The following is a 21,482-nucleotide window of genomic DNA, read 5'->3' on the forward strand; positions in this document are numbered from 1 at the left end:
CGTTGTTATCCCTATGGCAACGTAACTGCCCACTGAACAGAAAAGAGAACTTTAAAGGGCTGAACATATCATTTTAAAATATTTTTCATGTATCTAATTGGACATTTTAAAGAACAGAAGTCTCATTCAGGGCTTGATTATCTAAACCTTTTTTTGCTCTAGAGAGACTTTCTAACAAGTCTCACGAGTACCACAATGTGGCTTAAAAAAATTAGATTAAGCTTAAGAGCTCTTTATCTAGCTATAATGGGTTCTGGATGTGAAGGAGAAACACATACCTTAAAAAAATAAGGCTTAATGCTTAAATATAAAAAAAAAATCATATGTCAATAAATAACAGCATATAGCACAAAATATCAGTAGGTATGTCTCCCAACAGATAAAGGTGTGCACCAAATTACCAATATTCACTCAAATAAAACACCACATTATGGTCACAATAGCCACAGTTTATTACTTGGGTGAAGTTATAACAAGTGAATTACTTCAGTGAAGTATCAGAGTATGTCTAAATGAGCAAATATGAATATGGCATCACATTGATGAACAACACTATATATACTTATCTAATATTTGGGTCAGTCTTATGGAATTCAAGGATGGAGTTATAGAGAAATATGAAATAGTCTTTATTGGTGCAACATAAAAATCAAAAGGACTAAAAAGTTACAGCCGTCAACTATACAAAAACAAATCCTATGCATTCTGTGTTGCACAGGCACTTTGTCAGGGATTTACAACTCTGTCCTGTTGGAATTGGTTATTTCTTGCCTGGTAAACTTTTGGGAGGAGTGGAAGGAACTCCTGTCCAGGAGTGCTTATTTTTACAAAATCAGACCCATTCATGACTGCTCACATACATTATATTAGTGGGGCACTTCAACTGAGGCACACTGAGTGAAGCACATGGTGTTAGCTTCAATATTGCCGCAATATTGGAGAGCTCGGACCCCTGATGCTGGGATTTCTATGCAAGTTTGGTCGGAATTTGAGCTCTAATTATTGTCCTGTCTGGCAGTTACATTGCAATCTATTTACTATCTACATATACAGACTATGTTTTACACATTTCTTACCTTTCGTGCTTTGATCTGTGGAGGTCACCGACATTGAGTCTTTACAATAACTGCTATACTGCACACAGTTTCGGTGTGTCACAGGGATTACTTATTATCTTTGCTGAATTTGCTGTTTTTGGGTTTCACTTTAAGGGAACTGTACACCTATTTTGTATTGAATTACTGTTCTACACTGGATTGCAAAATTAATTTAGCATGAAATGATTGCATAGCTTTTGCATGTATAAGGGGAGAGCACAGAAAGGGGTAAAAAGCAAATCTGGAAATGCAATTGCAGTGGTTGAAAGTAAGAAAAGGAGTAGGGGTACAATGCATGGGCGACACAGAGACATGAATGTCTTCAAATGCCGTAGGTTTAGGGATGAGCTAATCAGAGTAATAGAAGCAAAAGGGTTAAAAGTATCTGCATCGGAAAGACAGGGATAAAAGAGAAATCAAAAAGAAACTACAAGTAAAAGGTTATAGAGTGTTTAATCTCTTCACTATTGAGTCACTTCACATCCCTGTGCTAAAATAAAAAAAATTCCCCACAAATTGTATTTATTAATGAATTTCAGTATTATTTTGTGAGGTATTGACACAAATCATACCTTGTCTTTTCAGCAGAGGAAGCAGAGAAAAGAACTTTAGTTTGCAGAAATACCCATATATAGGAAAAAGTGACTGTACTACACTAATAGTACCATAGTTGGTAAAGAACAGAATGGCTATTGTGGCTATAGCTTCCTAAATATTTTAAATAAACACTATTGATATTATTTCACTTTCTGAAAACACCAAATTTTAGGACTTTATTCCTATGTAGTACAATTAAAAAAACGAAAGCTAGAGATCAAATGTATTATTTAAACCACTGCTGTGATACTGAGTGACAGAAGCCTTATGAACGTTCACACCTGAAGTTGGACTAACTCTGTAGGGCCCTAAGTATTGAACAGAGTTCCAGAATGTTAATTGTTAACCTGTCCTCCAGAGAAGACCAAACTCCCTGCATATTCAGAGACCTCAAGACTGCTGCACAACTCTTTAGGCTGGCCTTGGTCATTATCATGATCCAAATTGGCTGAGGAAATGAGGCCCCCTGTAAAAAGGATTAATAGGTGGATCTGCCACCATATCAGCTGTCTTGTCTCCTGATCTAGAAAGATCTTTTGAGACAGGTCTTTGTAATCTCCATTCCACTGTTGGAGAATGGATAACTGTAGAGACCTGCAAAAAGGAACTGAATCCAAGGCAGCCACCATGATTTCAATAACTTCAATGTATTGATCTAAGGAACGCAGGATAGTGTGCTTAATTGAAGCACAAGCCTGTTGAAGTAGAACTCTGTGTTGTTCTGTGAGAGAGAGACAAATATTAAAAAAGTTTGAGGTGTCAAGGAGCTCTTTGGCGAAAGCATAAGCTAAAGAATGATAGCCGACAACCAAGGGTCTGCAATAGAGCTCTCCCAAGCCTCCTGAAACCATTTCTACCCCCAACCATTAAATTTTCTGGAGTGGGGGCCACACCCTCATGTGGATGTGGAGATTACAGTGTACTTCTTTGCTTGATTGGTTGATCCCGATTCCTGGGTAGAGGAAGAAGCAGTTTTGGGGGTTTTTAGATTGTCAAAAGGCCTAGATTTACCCTTAGATTTTTTGTCTTGAGGCAAGAGGGCTTTCGTACACCCAGTGACTGACACAATAACAGCATCTAGTTCTGGGCCAAATAGTATTTTGCCCCAAAAGGACAACCACAATAGTCTGCCTTTAGAAATAAAGAACAGTACTTTTTGTATTAATGCTGACAAACAAATTATGCTTAACAGATCATTTCCTTTCCTTCTGTACAGGGAGAGTCCACAGCTGCATTTATTACTTTTGGGAATACAGAACCTGGCCACCAGGTGGAGGCAAAGACACCCCAGCCAAAGACTTAAATACCTCCCCCACTTCCCTCATCCCCCAGTCATTCTGCTAAGGGAACAAGGAACAGTAGGAGAAATATCAGGGTGAAAAAGGTGCCAAAAGAACCAAATTAAATTTAGGGCCTCCCATCGGAGAACACAGGCGGGAGCTGTGGACTCTCCCTGTACAGAAGGAAAGGAAATGATCTGGTAAGCATAATTCATGTTTTCTTTCTTAAAGGGACACTGTACCCAAATGTTTTCTTTCGTGATTCAGACAGAGCATGGCATTTTAAGCAACTTTCTAATTTACTCCTATTATCAAATTTTCTTCATTCTCTTGGTATCTTTATTTGAAATGCAAGAAAGTAAGTTTAGATGCCGCCCCATTTTTGGTGATCAACCTGGGTTGTTCTTGCTGATTGGTGGATAAACTCATCCACCAATAAAAAAGTGTTGTCCAGAGTTCTGAATAAAAAAAAAAAGCTTAGATGTCTTCTTTTTAAAATAAAGATAGCAAGAGAACAAAGAAAAATTGATAATATGAATAATTAAGAAAGTGGCTTAAAATTGCATGCTCTATCTGAATCATGAAAGAAAAAATTTGGGTTCAGTGTCCCTTTAATACAGGGAGAGTTCACAGCTTCATTCATTACTTGTGGGAAATTATACCCAAGCTACAGAGCACACTGAATGCTAACTGGAGGGTAAACAGAAGAGATGGCCCAAATCTGAGGCACCACATTCTGCAACAAACCCATTCTCCCGAAGGCTGCTTCGACAGAAGGAAAAAAGAATACTGGGAGGACCAAGCAGCCGCCCAACAATCAGAACCATAGAGATCTCATACCAGAGACCCAAGATGACGTCACTGCTCTCAAACTGAGCCATAAACCCCTGAGTAGGCTAGTGTCTCGCTGTCTCCTAGGACAAGCAAAAAAACACTCCTCCACTAACAATAAGGAAGTCAACTAAGCCTCCAAACCCTGGCACTTCCCAGATACGAATCTACAACAGAAAACAAACTGTCTATTCTAATGTAGTCTGAAAGGAACATCAAGGCAAGATTTCCCGAAACGGAAAAACCTTTTCTCAGTTAGAAAAGGAATATGACATAGAAAAATAATCTTAGGGAAAAAAACTAACAAATCTCATAACACAGCCTTATTATATAGGAAACCCCTTTAAGGAGTATGTATTGCAAAATTGTAACAGAGATTATGGCCCGCAGAAAACAATCTACAGGCGGAATAGATCATTGAAGAAAAAATTCAAAGACCACCTCCTGCACAGGTACCAAAGTAATCCGATGCAACTCCCTAAAAATAAAGTCTAAACTCCAAGAAGAAGCAGTTGATTGAACTCACCGGCCTGACCGCAGTCAGCGTCCTAGCAAAAGGAACTCAACTCCTGGAAGTTCAATGAACCTCTGGATCAGAAGAACAAACAGGTAATCTTAAAATCTGCTTGCGAGCCCACATCAAGGGGCAAGGACCAGCAGCTAGATCAACCTGCAACCTTCCATTAGCTAGGCAGCTAAGCTAACCATCAGGCTAGTACAGCTAGCTGCCCCAAAAAGGATTGCTCAAACAAGTAACTAGCTAGGAGAGCCCTTCTCCAAATCATCCTGTATGAAAAAAGGGAAAAAACCTGGAACTCAGATAGATCGTCCTGGCTCTCTATCTCCTCCCGACAAAGGGGGGTCCTCCACACCTATGATAGATGAGGGACCAGTAACGCGCTGAAGGAAAGGACAGTCACCTTTCAGAAAAATATCCTCTTTTGGCTAAGACCACACGACCTCTCGCAATCCGCCTCAGAATAATAAGATCCCATGACGCAAAGGGGTCTTGACCTAGCAGATCCCTGCAACAAGGAGATTCCCATGGCAACGAAGCCCCTAAACCACGAATACGAACTGGCGGGAAAAAACATAATTTATGCTTACCTGATAAATTCCTTTCTTCTGTAGTGTGATCAGTCCACGGGTCATCATTACTTCTGGGATATTACTCCTCCCCAACAGGAAGTGCAAGAGGATTCACCCAGCAGAGCTGCATATAGCTCCTCCCCTCTACGTCACTCCCAGTCATTCGACCAAGGACCAACGAGAAAGGAAAAGCCAAGGGTGAAGTGGTGACTGGAGTATAAATTAAAAAATATTTACCTGCCTTAAAAACAGGGCGGGCCGTGGACTGATCACACTACAGAAGAAAGGAATTTATCAGGTAAGCATAAATTATGTTTTCTTCTGTTAAGTGTGATCAGTCCACGGGTCATCATTACTTCTGGGATACCAATACCAAAGCAAAAGTACACGGATGACGGGAGGGATAGGCAGGCTCTTTATACAGAAGGAACCACTGCCTGAAGAACCTTTCTCCCAAAAATAGCCTCTGATGAAGCAAAAGTGTCAAATTTGTAAAATTTGGAAAAAGTATGAAGCGAAGACCAAGTTGCAGCCTTGCAAATCTGTTCAACAGAGGCCTCATTCTTGAAGGCCCAAGTGGAAGCCACAGCTCTAGTAGAATGAGCTGTAATTCTTTCAGGAGGCTGCTGTCCAGCAGTCTCATAAGCTAAACGAATTATGCTACGAAGCCAAAAAGAAAGAGAGGTAGCGGAAGCTTTTTGACCTCTCCTCTGCCCAGAGTAAATGACAAACAGAGAAGACGTTTGTCGAAATTCCTTAGTTGCCTGTAAGTAAAATTTTAGAGCACGTACTACATCCAGGTTGTGCAGTAGACGTTCCTTCTTTGAAGAAGGATTTGGGCATAAAGAAGGAACAACAATCTCTTGATTGATATTCCTGTTAGTAACTACCTTAGGTAAGAACCCAGGTTTAGTACGCAGGACTACCTTATCCGAATGAAAAATCAAATAAGGAGAATCACAATGTAAGGCTGATAATTCAGAGACTCTTCGAGCCGAGGAAATAGCCATTAAAAATAGAACTTTCCAAGATAACAACTTTATATCAATGGAATGAAGGGGTTCAAACGGAACGCCCTGTAAAACATTAAGAACAAGGTTTAAAATCCATGGTGGAGCAACAGTTTTAAACACAGGCTTAATCCTGGCCAAAGCCTGACAAAAAGCCTGGACGTCAGGAACTTCTGACAGACGTTTGTGTAACAGAATGGACAGAGCTGAGATCTGTCCCTTTAATGAACTAGCAGATAAACCCTTTTCTAAACCTTCTTGTAGAAAAGACAATATCCTAGGAATCCTAACCTTACTCCAAGAGTAACCTTTGGATTCACACCAATATAGGTATTTACGCCATATCTTATGGTAAATCTTTCTGGTAACAGGTTTCCTAGCCTGTATTAAGGTATCAATAACTGACTCAGAAAACCCACGTCTTGATAAAATCAAGCGTTCAATTTCCAAGCAGTCAGCTTCAGAGAAGTTAGATTTTGATGTTTGAAGGGACCCTGTATCAGAAGGTCCTGTTTCAGAGGTAGAGACCAAGGTGGACAGGATGACATGTCCACCAGGTCTGCATACCAAGTCCTGCGTGGCCACGCAGGTGCTAATAGAATCACTGATGCTCTCTCTTGTTTGATTCTGGCAATCAATCGAGGAAGCAACGGGAAGGGTGGAAACACGTAAGCCATCCTGAAGTCCCAAGGTGCTGTCAGAGCATCTATCAGGACTGCTCCTGGATCCCTGGATCTGGACCCGTAACGAGGAAGCTTGGCGTTCTGTCGAGACGCCATGAGATCTATCTCTGGTTTGCCCCAACGTCGAAGTATTTGGGCAAAGACCTCCGGATGAAGTTCCCACTCCCCCGGATGAAAAGTCTGACGACTTAAGAAATCCGCCTCCCAGTTCTCCACTCCCGGGATGTGGATTGCTGACAGGTGGCAAGAGTGAGACTCTGCCCAGCGAATTATCTTTGATACTTCCATCATAGCTAGGGAGCTTCTTGTCCCTCCCTGATGGTTGATGTAAGCTACAGTCGTGATGTTGTCCGACTGAAACCTGATGAACCCCCGAGTTGTCAACTGGGGCCAAGCCAGGAGGGCATTGAGAACTGCTCTCAATTCCAGAATGTTTATTGGCAGGAGACTCTCCTCCTGACTCCATTGTCCCTGAGCCTTCAGAGAATTCCAGACGGCACCCCAACCTAGAAGGCTGGCGTCTGTTGTTACAATTGTCCAGTCTGGTCTGCTGAATGGCATCCCCCTGGACAGATGTGGCCGAGAAAGCCACCATAGAAGAGAATTTCTGGTCTCTTGATCCAGATTCAGAGAAGGGGATAAGTCTGAGTAATCCCCATTCCACTGACTTAGCATGCACAGTTGCAGTGGTCTGAGGTGTAAGCGTGCAAAGGGTACTATGTCCATTGCTGCTACCATTAAGCCGATTACCTCCATGCATTGAGCCACTGACGGGTGTTGAATGGAATGAAGGGTGCGGCAAGCACTTTGAAGTCTTGTTAGCCTGTCCTCTGTCAGGTAAATCTTCATTTCTACAGAATCTATAAGAGTCCCCAGGAAGGGAACTCTTGTGAGTGGAACGAGTGAACTTTTCTTTTCGTTCACCTTCCATCCATGTGACCTTAGAAATGCCAGCACTAACTCTGTATGAGACTTGGCAGTTTGAAAGCTTGAAGCTTGTATCAGAATGTCGTCTAGGTATGGAGCTACCGAGATTCCCCGCGGTCTTAGTCCCGCCAGAAGAGCACCCAGAACCTTTGTGAAGATTCTTGGAGCTGTAGCCAATCCGAATGGAAGAGCCACAAACTGGTAATGCCTGTCTAGGAAGGCAAACCTTAGGTACCGATAATGATCTTTGTGAATCGGTATGTGAAGGTAAGCATCTTTTAAATCTACAGTGGTCATGTACTGACCCTCTTGGATCATAGGTAAAATTGTCCGAATAGTCTCCATCTTGAACGATGGAACTCTTAGGAATTTGTTTAGGATCTTTAAGTCCAGGATTGGTCTGAAAGTTCCCTCTTTTTTGGGAACCACAAACAGATTTGAGTAAAACCCCTGTCCCTGTTCCGATCGTGGAACTGGATGGATTACTCCCATTAACAAGAGCTCTTGTACGCAGCGTAGAAACGCCTCTTTCTTTGTCTGGATTGTTGACAATCTTGACAGATGAAATCTCTCTCTTGGAGGAGAGTATTTGAAGTCCAGAAGGTATCCCTGAGATATTATCTCTAGCGCCCAGGGATCCTGAACATCTCTTGCCCAAGCCTGGGCGAAGAGAGAAAGTCTGCCCCCCACTAGATCCGATCCCGGATCGGGGGCCCTCAATTCATGCTGTTTTAGGGGCAGCAGCAGGTTTCCTAGTCTGCTTGCCCTTGTTCCAGGACTGGTTAGGTTTCCAGCCTTGTCTGTAGCGAGCAACAGCTCCTTCCTGTTTTGGTGCAGAGGAAGTTGATGCTGCTCCTGCTTTGAAATTACGAAAGGAACGAAAATTAGACTGTCTAGTCTTGGCTTTGGCTTTGTCCTGAGGCAGGGCATGGCCTTTACCTCCTGTAATGTCAGCGATAATCTCTTTCAACCCGGGCCCGAATAAGGTCTGCCCTTTGAAAGGTATATTAAGCAATTTAGACTTAGAAGTAACATCAGCTGACCAGGATTTTAGCCACAGCGCCCTGCATGCCTGAATGGCGAATCCTGAATTCTTCGCCGTAAGTTTAGTAAGATGTACTACGGCCTCCGAAATGAATGAATTAGCTAGTTTAAGGACTCTAAGCCTGTCCGTAATGTCGTCCAGAGTAGCTGAACCAATGTTCTCTTCCAGAGACTCAATCCAGAATGCCGCTGCAGCCGTGATCGGCGCAATGCATGCAAGGGGTTGCAATATAAAACCTTGTTGAACAAACATTTTCTTAAGGTAACCCTCTAACTTTTTATCCATTGGATCTGAAAAAGCACAGCTATCCTCCACCGGGATAGTGGTACGCTTAGCTAAGGTAGAAACTGCTCCCTCCACCTTAGGGACCGTTTGCCATAAGTCCCTTGTGGTGGCGTCTATTGGAAACATTTTTCTAAATATCGGAGGGGGTGAGAACGGCACACCGGGTCTATCCCACTCCTTAGTAACAATTTCAGTAAGTCTCTTAGGTATAGGAAAAACCTCAGTACTCGTCGGTACCGCAAAATATTTATCCAACCTACACATTTTCTCTGGTATTGCAACTGTGTTACAATCATTCAGAGCCGCTAACACCTCCCCTAGTAATACACGGAGGTTTTCCAGTTTAAATTTAAAATTTGAAATATCTGAATCCAGTCTGTTTGGATCAGAACCGTCACCCACAGAATGAAGTTCTCCGTCCTCATGTTCTGCCACCTGTGACGCAGTGTCTGACATGGCCCTAATATTATCAGCGCACTCTGTTCTCACCCCAGAGTGATCACGCTTACCTCTTAGTTCTGGTAATTTAGCCAAAACCTCAGTCATAACAGTAGCCATATCCTGTAATGTGATTTGTAATGGCCGCCCAGATGTACTCGGCGCTACAATATCACGCACCTCCCTCTGAGCGGGAGATGTAGGTACTGACACGTGAGGCGAGTTAGTCGGCATAACTCTCCCCTCGTTGTTTGGTGAAATTTGTTCAATTTGTACAGATTGACTTTTATTTAAAGTAGCATCAATACAGTTAGTACATAAATTTCTATTGGGCTCCACTTTGGCATTGCAACAAATGGCACAGGTATCATCCTCTGAATCAGACATGTTTAACACACTAGCAAATAAACTTGCAACTTGGAAATACAATTCAATTAGAATAATATTAAAACGTACTGTGCCTTTAAGAAGCACAGAAGATCTATGACAGTTGAAAATTAATAAATTGAAACAGTTATAGCCTCAATCCTTGTAAACAACACAACTTTAGCAAAGGTTTAATCCCATTAGCAAAGATAACAAATTCTGAAAGCAGGAAACAAATTACAGAATAAACGTTTTTTATCTCAGTCAAACTATAATTCTCACAGCTCTGCTGAGAGAAATTACCTCCCTCAAAATAAGTTTTGAAGACCCCTGAGCTCTGTAGAGATGAACCGGATCATGCAGGGAATACAATGAGTTGCTGACTGAAATATTTGATGCGTAGTAAAAGCGCCAAAAAACGGCCCCTCCCCCTCACACACAGCAGTGAGGGAGAACAGAAACTGTCAGAAAACAGATTAAGCAACTGCCAAGTGGAAAAATAGTGCCCAAACATTTATTCACTCAGTACCTCAGCAAATGAAAACTATTTTACATTCCAGCAAAAACGTTAAACATAATCTCTAGTTATTAAACAGCTTTATGTATTTCTTACAGTGTAATTCTAGTGAAGTACCATTCCCCAGAATACTGAAGTGTAAAGTATACATACATGACATTATATCGGTATGGCAGGATTTTCTCATCAATTCCATTGTCAGAAAATAAAAACTGCTACATACCTCTATGCAGATTCATCTGCCCGCTGTCCCCTGATCTGAAGTTTACCTCTCCTCAGATGGCCGAGAAACAGCAATATGATCTTAACTACTCCGGCTAAAATCATAACAAAAACTCTGGTAGATTCTTCTTCAAACTCTGCCAGAGAGATAATAACACACTCCGGTGCTATTCTAAAATAACAAACTTTTGATTGAAGATATAAAACTAAGTATAATCACCATAGTCCTCTCACACATCCTATCTAGTCGTTGGGTGCAAGAGAATGACTGGGAGTGACGTAGAGGGGAGGAGCTATATGCAGCTCTGCTGGGTGAATCCTCTTGCACTTCCTGTTGGGGAGGAGTAATATCCCAGAAGTAATGATGACCCGTGGACTGATCACACTTAACAGAAGAAACAGAGCAATTAGTCTCACTGACGCCTGGTCCTGCTAGGATTGGGCCATCCCCGACAGAGTGACATGGCCAAAAAGAAGAAGGTTAAAATAGACCTTCCAAGCACTGTTAAGGATCCATTAGCTCTGTCTAAAGATCCCAACCCACGACCCCTTAAGGGGAAATCTGGGATAAGTACAGACATCCTGAGAATCTCGATCGGATTCCCTATTTTGATCAAAGGAATGATTGTAGTGAACATCAGTGCCTGAAGAGCACGCTCAGAGTGGATCGCTGACAATGATCCGTAGTGGGCCTCCGCCCACCACCACTCAAGACCCTCCTGTGTATGTAGGAGGAACTCTCTCAGAAAGAGATCTACCCTCTGAGAGGTCCCAACTGGTACAAACCCAAAAGACCAAACCCTCAGAGCAGAATGCTCGGCCGATGAACCTTAGGAATAATCGGAAGGAATTCCTGATCCACGGACCCCCATAGGACACACACTCCCCACTGATAGGGAAGTCACAAAGTCAAAATCGCCCGGGAGAATTAAAAGGAAAATCCCCCAGGACAGGGAGAACACTGGAGATGTAATCCCCCAACCGGTATTCCATGTAGGTCTGCTAAGACAGATTAAAAAACCAACGCCATGCCGAAGTCTCGGCCTTGGCTGAATACCTCACCCTCCAACACAGCGCCAATGAAAGCCAGAAATGAACTGGAGGGCAAAACCCGATGAGGTAAACTATAACTTTGCAAGATCTAAGGAAAAAACTTCCTGTCTGTAAGATCAAATCAGCATGCAATGGTCCACCCTGGTGCCTACACCAGAAACTCAGGTCTAAATCCAACTCTGAGGATCGAAAAGACAAGAGAAAATCCCTAAAAGTCTACTAGCAGATAATGGTAAGAAAACCAGAACCGCCAAGACATGGAAGCTACTGTAAAAACTGGAAGCAGGATACTGCCACATTACATTCCTGATCTCCCCCCCCCCCCCCAAAAAAAAAAAAATAGGATCAGAAAAAGGTTTACTGGGAGATACGGTCCCTAAGAACCGGATTTGCTCAAAAGGATGGAACAGGAAAGATATCCCTCTTCCTGAACAAAGGTAACGAGAACCTTATATTCTCCCTCAAATAGGAGATCTAATAAGCTCTGCTTAAGTATTATAGAATCCAAATAGGATGGGAGGTCCCTTTCCTTATTGGGCCATGCAACAACAGTGGAATGAAAATATTCTCACTGTGCGATAGGTACCGGGACAATGACTCCAAAAATCCCCTGAAAAACTACCCTCTCTCTGCCAAAAGGCAAAATCAAGAGGAAAAATCTTGCCCAGAAACACAGAATGTGAAGCTTAGCTCTGGCCTCTAGGACCTCTGAATCCAATATGATCCAGCATCAAGCGCCCATCCAAGATAGTACCTAAAACAGGTTCTGTCTGTCATCTAGGATAGATGGACCTGCTCTGCCTGGACCGGAATAGCTAAAGATAACTTCTTCTCTTGTGTAGAAAGAAAGTGCAGACTTAACTAGTACCCAAAACAGGTCCTGTCTGTCATCTAGGATACAACATATTTGCTTTAACACTCAAGGGCTAAACAGAAAATTCTTAAGTTTCAGAAATGCTAGAAAAAACTGAGAATAATTCAAATAAAGAAATATAAGCTCCAAGGCTTAAATTTTGTCTCAAAATTATCGTGGGAACCATCACCCCGAACAGAGACCTAGATGCTTCCACTGGAAGTCACCAACAATCGCGGCCATCAAAGTTGTTAGTACCAAAAATCCCATGTGATGAAACGTCTTCCTAAAAAAGAGTTTCTACAAAAACCCAGAGTTCCAAAAACAAAAAAACTATCCAAACGGAATAGAAAAAGAAATTAGGCAAGCACACACACAAGTGATAGCCAAAGGAGTGTGCAAACAAAAACAGGTCCAGCCTGTCATACAACACAAAGCCCCCATAGAGCTCGGAACTGGGATTCTAAATAACACACACATATATATATATATATATATATATATATATATATATATATATATATATATATATATATATATATATATATATATATATAGATATATATATACACACACACAAAATAAGGAATAGGATCTCCATCTCTCTCCACTCGTCTAGTCAAGATCGCTATCTGAGATTCAACTGACGGATCAATACCTCTAGCATCGCCAAAACCTCTCTCAGAAGTAAACGCAGGCGTGCCATTCGAAATCCAAATGCTAAATCCTCCTCAGTCGGAGAAATCAAGTCAGCAAACTCCGATCCTGGAGGATCTACCTCTGAAGCCTCAGAGGGAACCGCATCCCCAGATGACTGATCGGATACAATCGTCATTTTACATGATGGTCCCTGGGCAGGAGTGCATGGATTAACCCTTCGCTTGCACGTAGCAGGAAGAGGTAAAATCGCTAAGGCCGTAGAGTTGGCCATGCGGAACCACGCAGTAACCTCTGGTGGAAAAAAAATGACTGATCGGATACAATCGTCATTTTACATGATGGTCCCTGGGCAGGAGTGCATGGATTAACCCTTCGCTTGCACGTAGCAGGAAGAGGTAAAATCGCTAAGGCCGTAGAGTTGGCCATGCGGAACCACGCAGTAACCTCTGGTGGAAAAAAAAACACTTCAGGAAAAGGAGCAGCGGTACTCAGACATTGTATGTTTAGGAACAGAAGATTCTAGGGAAAACACCACACGGTATGAGGAATCCTCAGAGGCAGACGGCTCAGTGGTCTCTAACATCTCAACATTGGTTGATGAGAACACCCTATTGCGGCATACGGAACATAATTGAGAGGGCTGAGCTACCCGTGCCTCCTCACAATATATGCAGGTATCAAATTCTGTATCAGAGGGATCCCCCTCTAAAATATCTGAATCCTCCATAACTTGTCTAATTTGAATTATAGAAAGAATAACTGGCACCTTCTTCCCCCAATGGCTGGGGCACTCACCACCTCCTATGACCCAGACAGGTAGAGAAGTTGGCTCCTCTCTGTAGATGCTCGGTCAGGAATCGGGGGGGGGGGGGGGGAAGCATGACCACTGCCGTTCATATGGTGCACCATGCAGGACCACCCCTGCTAAGGAAAAAGTGAGCCAGCTTAATAAAACTGTGCAGCTATCAAAATGAAAAATAACCTGTATGTTCCATATCAGCCTATGAGCCTAAACGTCTACTACACGAAACCACATAACAAATATGATTAAAAAAACACTGTTCAATAATCCCCCTCAAGACATATCAACCCCATATTCCATAAAGATAAAGGAGTCCCACTGTGACCTTGTCTTCTTATCGTTAACATGTGTGTAAAAAATGAAACAATCTTACCGGAATCTATGCCGTGGAACTGTAACACGGTTCTTCAAGTTTGACAGACTGTAGCAGCACTTCTGACATGGACTTGAGTGAAGAAAGCAGGCAGTGAAACTCGTCAATGCTGATTGCTTAAGGAGCTGTTAATATGAGTCTGGATGGATTTGCAGAAAGACTCTCCCTGCATCTCCAGACTCTCATCAATGCTCTCACTGAGAGGCTGACAAGACTACTTATAACTCCAGTCCCATCTCGAAGGGCAGACACCCATCCTAAGGAACTACTCCAAAACTTCGGACACTTCTCTGCCAAACTCCAGTGACGAAAGGCAAAGAATGACTGGGGGATGAGGGAAGTGGGGGAGGTATTTAAGCCTTTGGCTGGGGTGTCTTTGCCTTCTCCTGGTGGCCAGGTTCTGTATTCCCACAAGTAATGAATGCAGCTGTATTAATAAGGAAATCTCCATTGCTGCATCACAAATTAAGCAGCCATTAGGAGCTTAAAACTATCCTGTATCTCTTCCAAGGATGCTTCACTAGATTTGAGCTCCAAAAGGTTGTCACACCAGTTACAGCCACCTCCCTAATAATAAACAAATATGCTCTAGCCTGAAATTAAAGGACACATCCTGGGTTGCTCCTAAAGGATGTCCCTGATGAGCTCAAGGCCTGCAAAGTATTAACTTCTACTGCATTCATGTGTCTGTGTTTCACTGTTGGAGGCATGACAACATTCAACTTAGTAACAGCAAAGTGAATGTATTCTTTACATTTTGGAGATACTGTAGTTAACTAGTTATATCAGTGGTGAGCTGTAGACTCAGCACGAGTTATACACTGCGGAGTAGGTGGACACATAGGAATATCTTTACACAATAGCAGAGAGGTTTCAATTATTAGTAGATATGTCCTCCAGATTATCAGACAAACAACCAGATAAATCCACATTTTAGCTGGGAAGTCTAACATCTCACAAGGAGCAGCACACTGTAGACAAGGGGATTGGCAGATAAATCTGTGTTTCAGCTGGGATGCCTGCGACATCTCCATACTGGGAGATGACTTTCACTTCCTGGTTGAAACTCCTGTTTTTCCATCTGTCCCTCAAAGACTCTTTGAAAAGAAAATTGGGTCTTAGATCAGTTAGAAAATCTCTATCGACTATAGGTACATCAGCAGTTAAAAATTCACCTCACTCCATCTTGGGGCACAAATTTAACTAAGGGATTCTTGGAGTGTGAGGTATTAAAGCTCTGATAGGGCTGTTTTTTTTCCCTTCTCCTAGTGGACTGGAGTGTAATCCCCATGTAATGATCTTGTGGACTCTTGCTATCTTATAAAAGAAAAACCTAACAGCAGATATGAATTATGCATGAATGGCAGTAATGAATCAGAAACAATATACTAATAAAAGTAAAGAAAACTATTTTGAGAGATTGGTGTCTAAGGTGGTCACAGCATATCATGCCTATGAGTATTAAAGAGAGCATGTACATTTAAACAACTTTCCAATCTAACTTATATTATCAAATTTGCTTTGTTCTGCTGGTATCTTTTACTGAAGAATAAACCTAGGTATTCCCAGGAGCAGCAGATCACTGCTGGGATTTGGCTGGTGATTGGTGGCTATATATATACATATATATATATATATATATATATATATATATATATATATATATATATATATATATATATATATATAGGGTCTTATATATAAGTTCTTACAGAGGGGCTATCACATGCAGCTTGTCAACAGTACCCTGGAGGAGGTGCAGGAACTCACCTAAGAAGATGTAATTATACAGAAAGAAAAGACCACAGATGAAGATAGGCTCATCCTTGTGACCACTTTCTCACCTAATACCACCAATGCGGGCAAGATCCTGAGAACACACTGGCCGATAGTAACATCAGACCCTAAACTGAAGTTTGCACAGAGCCTGAAACCCATGGTGGGTACAAAAGAGGGATTAACTTATGTGATCTACTGGTCAAAACTGACCCTAAACAATATTATACAACTAGACCTAAGGTGAATATCAAAGGCTCCTACAAATGCTTAGGATGCACAATGTGCAATGGTCTTATTGCAACTAAGACATTTCATCATCCTCACACCAACAAATTATTCACTATAAGGCACTCCCTTTCATGTAACACTACGCACGCTGTCTACCTGCTGTTTTGCCCGTGTTCCAGCTTTTACGTTGGCAAAACCAAAGGAACATTACGGGAATGCATGGTAAGCCATAGGCTGGCCATCCGACAGGCATTAGAAAAAGGCGAATCGGAACAACCAATTGACAGACATTGTGCGGAAATTTTACACCCTGTGTCGTCCATAAGATAGGTGCTTATAGACCACATACCTAAGTTGGACAGGGGTGGTGATAGGACAAAAAAGATTTGTTGATTTGCGAAAGCTCAGTGGATCTATAGACAAGGCACTATACATCCGGGGGGACTGAATTCAACACCGGATTTTAAACTACTGATATAGCCAGTTGGGTGATACATACCTGGAGTGCATTTCACAGGATTGTGTTTTCACAATGGAAAGGGGGGACGGTATGCCGTTGTATGGCATTTGTGCCCTCCGAGTACCTTGGGTTGGAATATATTTGGAGCAGATACTGCCCCAACCGCTGCCGACGAAGCGCAACACTGTTGAAGGTCAGCACACTTTGGGCCCCTTAGTACCAATTAAGCATTGTTTAAAAGCCACGGCCTACCTGAGTATTGATGCTGACCATGTCCATCAATTTATGACTACAGTGTACCTATCTGCTGATGTCTACTTCCAGCAGGATAATGCACCATGTCACAAAGCTCAAATCATCTCAAACTGGTTTCTTGAACATGACACTGAGTTCACTGTACTCCAATGGCCTCCACAGTCACCAGATCTCAATCCAATAGAGCATCTTTGGGATGTGGTGGAACGGGAGATTCACATCATGGATGTGCAGCCGACAAATCTGCAGCAACTGCGTGATACTATCATGTCAATATGGACCAAAATGTCTGAGGAATGTTCCAACACCTTGTTGAATCTATGCCACCAAGAATGTACCTAATGAAGTGGCCGGAGAGTATATGAGTATGTATGTATGTAGAATATATATATATATATATATATATATATATATATATATATAAATAAATGTTGTCAATCGTTCACCAGATGTGTTCAACTAGCCCCCAGTTCTGCATTGCTCTACAACAAAGGATACTAAGAGAATTAAGCAAATTTGTTAATAGAAGTAAACTGGAATGTTGTTTTTAATACAATGCTCTATCGGAATCAGGAAAGTTTACTTTTGGCGTTGCTTTCCTTTAAGATAAGGGTAAAGCTTCAGTTACTCATTGATTGCAGGAGAGGCCTAATTTAAAAAAAATAATGCAACGTTGCTAAATATTTAATGAAACTCAACTAATGTCAACATTGCACTACATAACTATCCAAATATAAAACCACACTAGAGTAAAAGCTTAAATAAACCCCCAGAAAACATGTGGCAGTTGAGCAATGAAGGGAGAAGCATAAATCTTGCAGCAAAATTTAATTTATTATCAATAACAGATTTTATATATGTATAAAAATACGCACATTCCATAAGTAGATATTTTTGCAGTAGCAGAGATCATCACACATCATTTATTAACATTCTGCTTATTCCCCGGGAAAAACTAGTACTAGTTAGAATACGGCTTGACAAATTTGCATGAAATCTACGAGTCAGACAAATAGTTACTGTTTAGAGTATTTATCTCTCTTTACATACACCCTTTCAGGGGATTAACAAACCACCCAGAAGTCCAGACTGTGTGCAGTTCCCATAGTGATGTCCTTGTCCCTAGACCACTGGTTGTCAAACCTATCCTCTGGCCTCCCCAACAGTCCAGGTTTTCAGGATTATTTTGAGTGAGAACAGTTAAAATAAACATGTTTACTAATCAGTTGATTATTTTACCTGTGGTCTAGTTCAGATAACCTCAAAATGTGGCCTGTTACGGAGGCTTGACAACAGGTTTGAAAAGCAGTGGTGTAAACTAAACAAAATAACTTGACCTCTAATATGTAAACACTGGCAAGAATTGAGCTGGGGGAGGCAATGGGGAAGATATTCTGGTAACCTGGGAAAGGGAAACAGTGTCTGACTGACCATGAATTCCACTGCTGCACACTACACACAGCACTGTTATTGGTGCCCATAGTCTAAGAATATGACACCTGCCTGCTTCCCTACCCCATCTATTACATCTCTCACAGCCCTGTTCTCCTTTCACCTCACAGCCTGCATCCTCCAGGCAAAGCATTTTGTTTTCCAAGCCAAGAAGAAGAGAGCTGCAAGCAGCTAAACCAGCCTTAAACTTTAGTCATTTTTCCAGGTACTAGGTCATTTTATTAAAGGGACACTGAACACAATTTTTTTCTTTCGTGTTTCAGATAGAGCATGCAATTTTAAGCAACTTTCTAATTTACTCCTATTATCATTTTTTCTTCATTCTCTTACACTGGAGAGCACTTTTTTATTGGTGGATTATTTTATCCACCAATCAGCAAGAACAACCCAGGTTGTTCACCAAAAATGGGCCGGCATCTAAACTTACATTCTTAAATTTCAAATAAAGATACCAAGAGAATTAAGAACATTTAATAGGAGTAAATTACAAAGTTGCTTAAAATGTCATGCTCTATCTGAATCACAAAATAAAAAATTTGGTTCAGTGTCCCTTTAACCAATTTGAACAAATACTTAGATTTAACAAACCCCGAGTTATACTACCAAAAATTATTAATAAAGATAGGCAGAAAATTACTGTGATCACTCCAGATTAGAAGGGAAGAACATGGTACTCAGAAAAGATAAACAGGTGAACACGAGATATGATCCACTAATCAATAAGAAAACCCAGCACAATATAAGTGTCCAAATTATAATTATCAGTGAGGTGTGTTCTTGTAATAGCCATGTTTATATACTGAATATGTTTATGTAAACCTGACAAAGAGCATGTAGTTCCCAGATGCTGTGGATTTTGTAGGTGTTATGTCACTTAACTTAATAAATGAGCTGGTATCTCTCTCACAGTTTTCTAGCTACTGTATTGCATGGTATAGCACTGATCTGGGCTTGCAATGCATTTTATGAATCTGCAGCACCAGAATACTGTTAGCTGTACACTGTTCTTACTTATCTTAATTTGTAACATGTGAGCCATGGCATCTGCCATCAGTTATTAGCCAATGGTGATCCTACATGAAATATTTTTCTACTCTACATGTTGCTTTCTTCAAGATGTTTGGTTAATAGCGATTATATAATTTACTGATAATTTGTAACACAACCTTATCCTTTCTTCTACATACTTCTTCTTATGTAAGGCTACGTAAGGTACATTGTGGTGAGAAATTAGAAGAAATCACTTCACAGGTAAATAGGTTAATGTGCCATTACTCTATATGGAAAATATAATGGCTTAGCTATTAAAACATTTATCTTTTGTGGCTTTTTCTACTGCCCCCTTCTTTCCATTAGGGAGATAAATGCAATCATTTTATAGCTCAGTATTTAGATAAATGATAAATACCTGCATGAGTATAACTGCTACAGATTCTACAGATAACATTTAATTATGTTCTGAACACAAATGTTATAATGCACTGATTCTTCAGATGTTGCCTCTACACACACCTCAAGCTTTTACGTTTGTTGTGAAACATGCTGTAAAGATACAAACACTGGGCACTTCTCAGCAGCGTCTTTGGCTTGAGGAGCTCATAAACCACCTGCTCTACTTTATTAATCCCTGCTCTTGAATACTAATCTGTATAACACAGTAGTAAAAGTAAGAACAACAATGACTGATATAGTGGTTCTAGCTAAACATTACAATGAACAGACAAAAGGACGTTGCTTTATGAAGTCTCTTCAAAAACAACAATCCATTAGCTGCACAAGCTGTCACTTTTATATGTGGTGAGATTTCTCAATATGCTCTTGTTTAGATGAGATTTTAAATGTGTTTTTTTCAGGTTTGAAATGTAGACGTTCTATGCTATTTTAAGTACAGTTTGAGGAAAAAAAACCCCAGAAATATTGATGTTGGGTTCTCCTAAAAAAAAAAAAAAAAAAAGCTATGAGAGGTGACTAGTTCTAGTTACTTTCATCACTACAACTAAAACATACATAGATGTGTGAAAATCCACTTTAGACACACAAACTATACTTACCAAGGATCCTGCATTTAAAGTGATGATCTCATCATCATGATCCAGAAGTTTGCAAGAATAGCCAATATTTACAGCAGTTTCTTGCTTGTCTCCAGTCAGAACCCAAATCTGCATACCAGCTTTGCGTAGCCTGGTAATAGTCTCTGGAACGCCATCCTGTAAACGATCTTCTATTCCAGTAGCACCTAGATTTGCGCAAAAAAGTAATAGCATGATTACTTGTGTTCCACATATCATCATAAATATTTACAGCAAATCCATTCAATATTGTGCCTAGAAATGTAATTCAAGAAGGATATTGCATCCTGTATGCTTCAAAGGTGCTTAGTAAAGACAAGTACTATTCCTATCAAACAATACTGAATAAGGGGAGAGGCAATTTGTTAAAGACATATATGAAGGTATAAAATGGTAAAACATGAAAAAAGTAATACATAAACCATTTTAGAAGCTTTTCTATGTCTTGTTTATGTTGTTCCGGATATACAGTTCTAGATATTAAAGGGACACTGAACCCAATTTTTTTCTTTTGTGATTCAGATAGAGCATGCAATTTTAAACCACTTTCTAATTTACTATTATCATGAAATTTTTTGTTCTCTTGCTATCTTTATTTGAAAAAGAAGGCTTCTAAGCTAAGGAGCCAGACAATTTTTGGTTCAGACAACTGGACAGCACTTGTTTATTGGTGGGTGAATTTATCCATCAATCAGCAAGAACAACCCAGGTTGTTCACCAAAAATGGACCGGCATCTAAAGTTACATTCTTGCTTTTCAAATAAAGATACAAAGAGAATGAAGAAATTTTGATAATAGGAGTAATTAGAAAACATAATTTATGCTTACCTGATAAATTTATTTCTCTTGTAGTGTATCCAGTCCACGGATCATCCATTACTTGTGGGATATTCTCCTTCCCAACAGGAAGTTGCAAGAGGATCACCCACAGCAGAGCTGCTATATAGCTCCTCCCCTCACTGCCAAATCCAGTCATTCGACCGAAACAAGCCGAGAAAGGAGAACCCATAGGGTGCAGTGGTGACTGTAGTTTAATTAAAATTTAAACCTGCCTTAAAAGGACAGGGCGGGCCGTGGACTGGATACACTACAAGAGAAATAAATTTATCAG

At 40.9% G+C, this 21,482-nt stretch overlaps 1 protein-coding gene across 1 annotated transcript in view; it reads right to left on the minus strand.

The window, feature by feature from the left end:
- The window catches only part of ATP10A (ATPase phospholipid transporting 10A (putative)), a 510,848-nt gene that overhangs the window by 157,505 nt on the left and 331,861 nt on the right, over positions 1-21,482 (minus strand). The window contains 1 exon segment of the mRNA XM_053705460.1: positions 20,354-20,538. Within this exon segment, the coding sequence (XP_053561435.1) occupies positions 20,354-20,538 (185 nt within the window).

Source organism: Bombina bombina, chromosome 3, assembly GCF_027579735.1.
Source record: "Bombina bombina isolate aBomBom1 chromosome 3, aBomBom1.pri, whole genome shotgun sequence".
Taxonomy (NCBI): domain Eukaryota; kingdom Metazoa; phylum Chordata; class Amphibia; order Anura; family Bombinatoridae; genus Bombina; species Bombina bombina.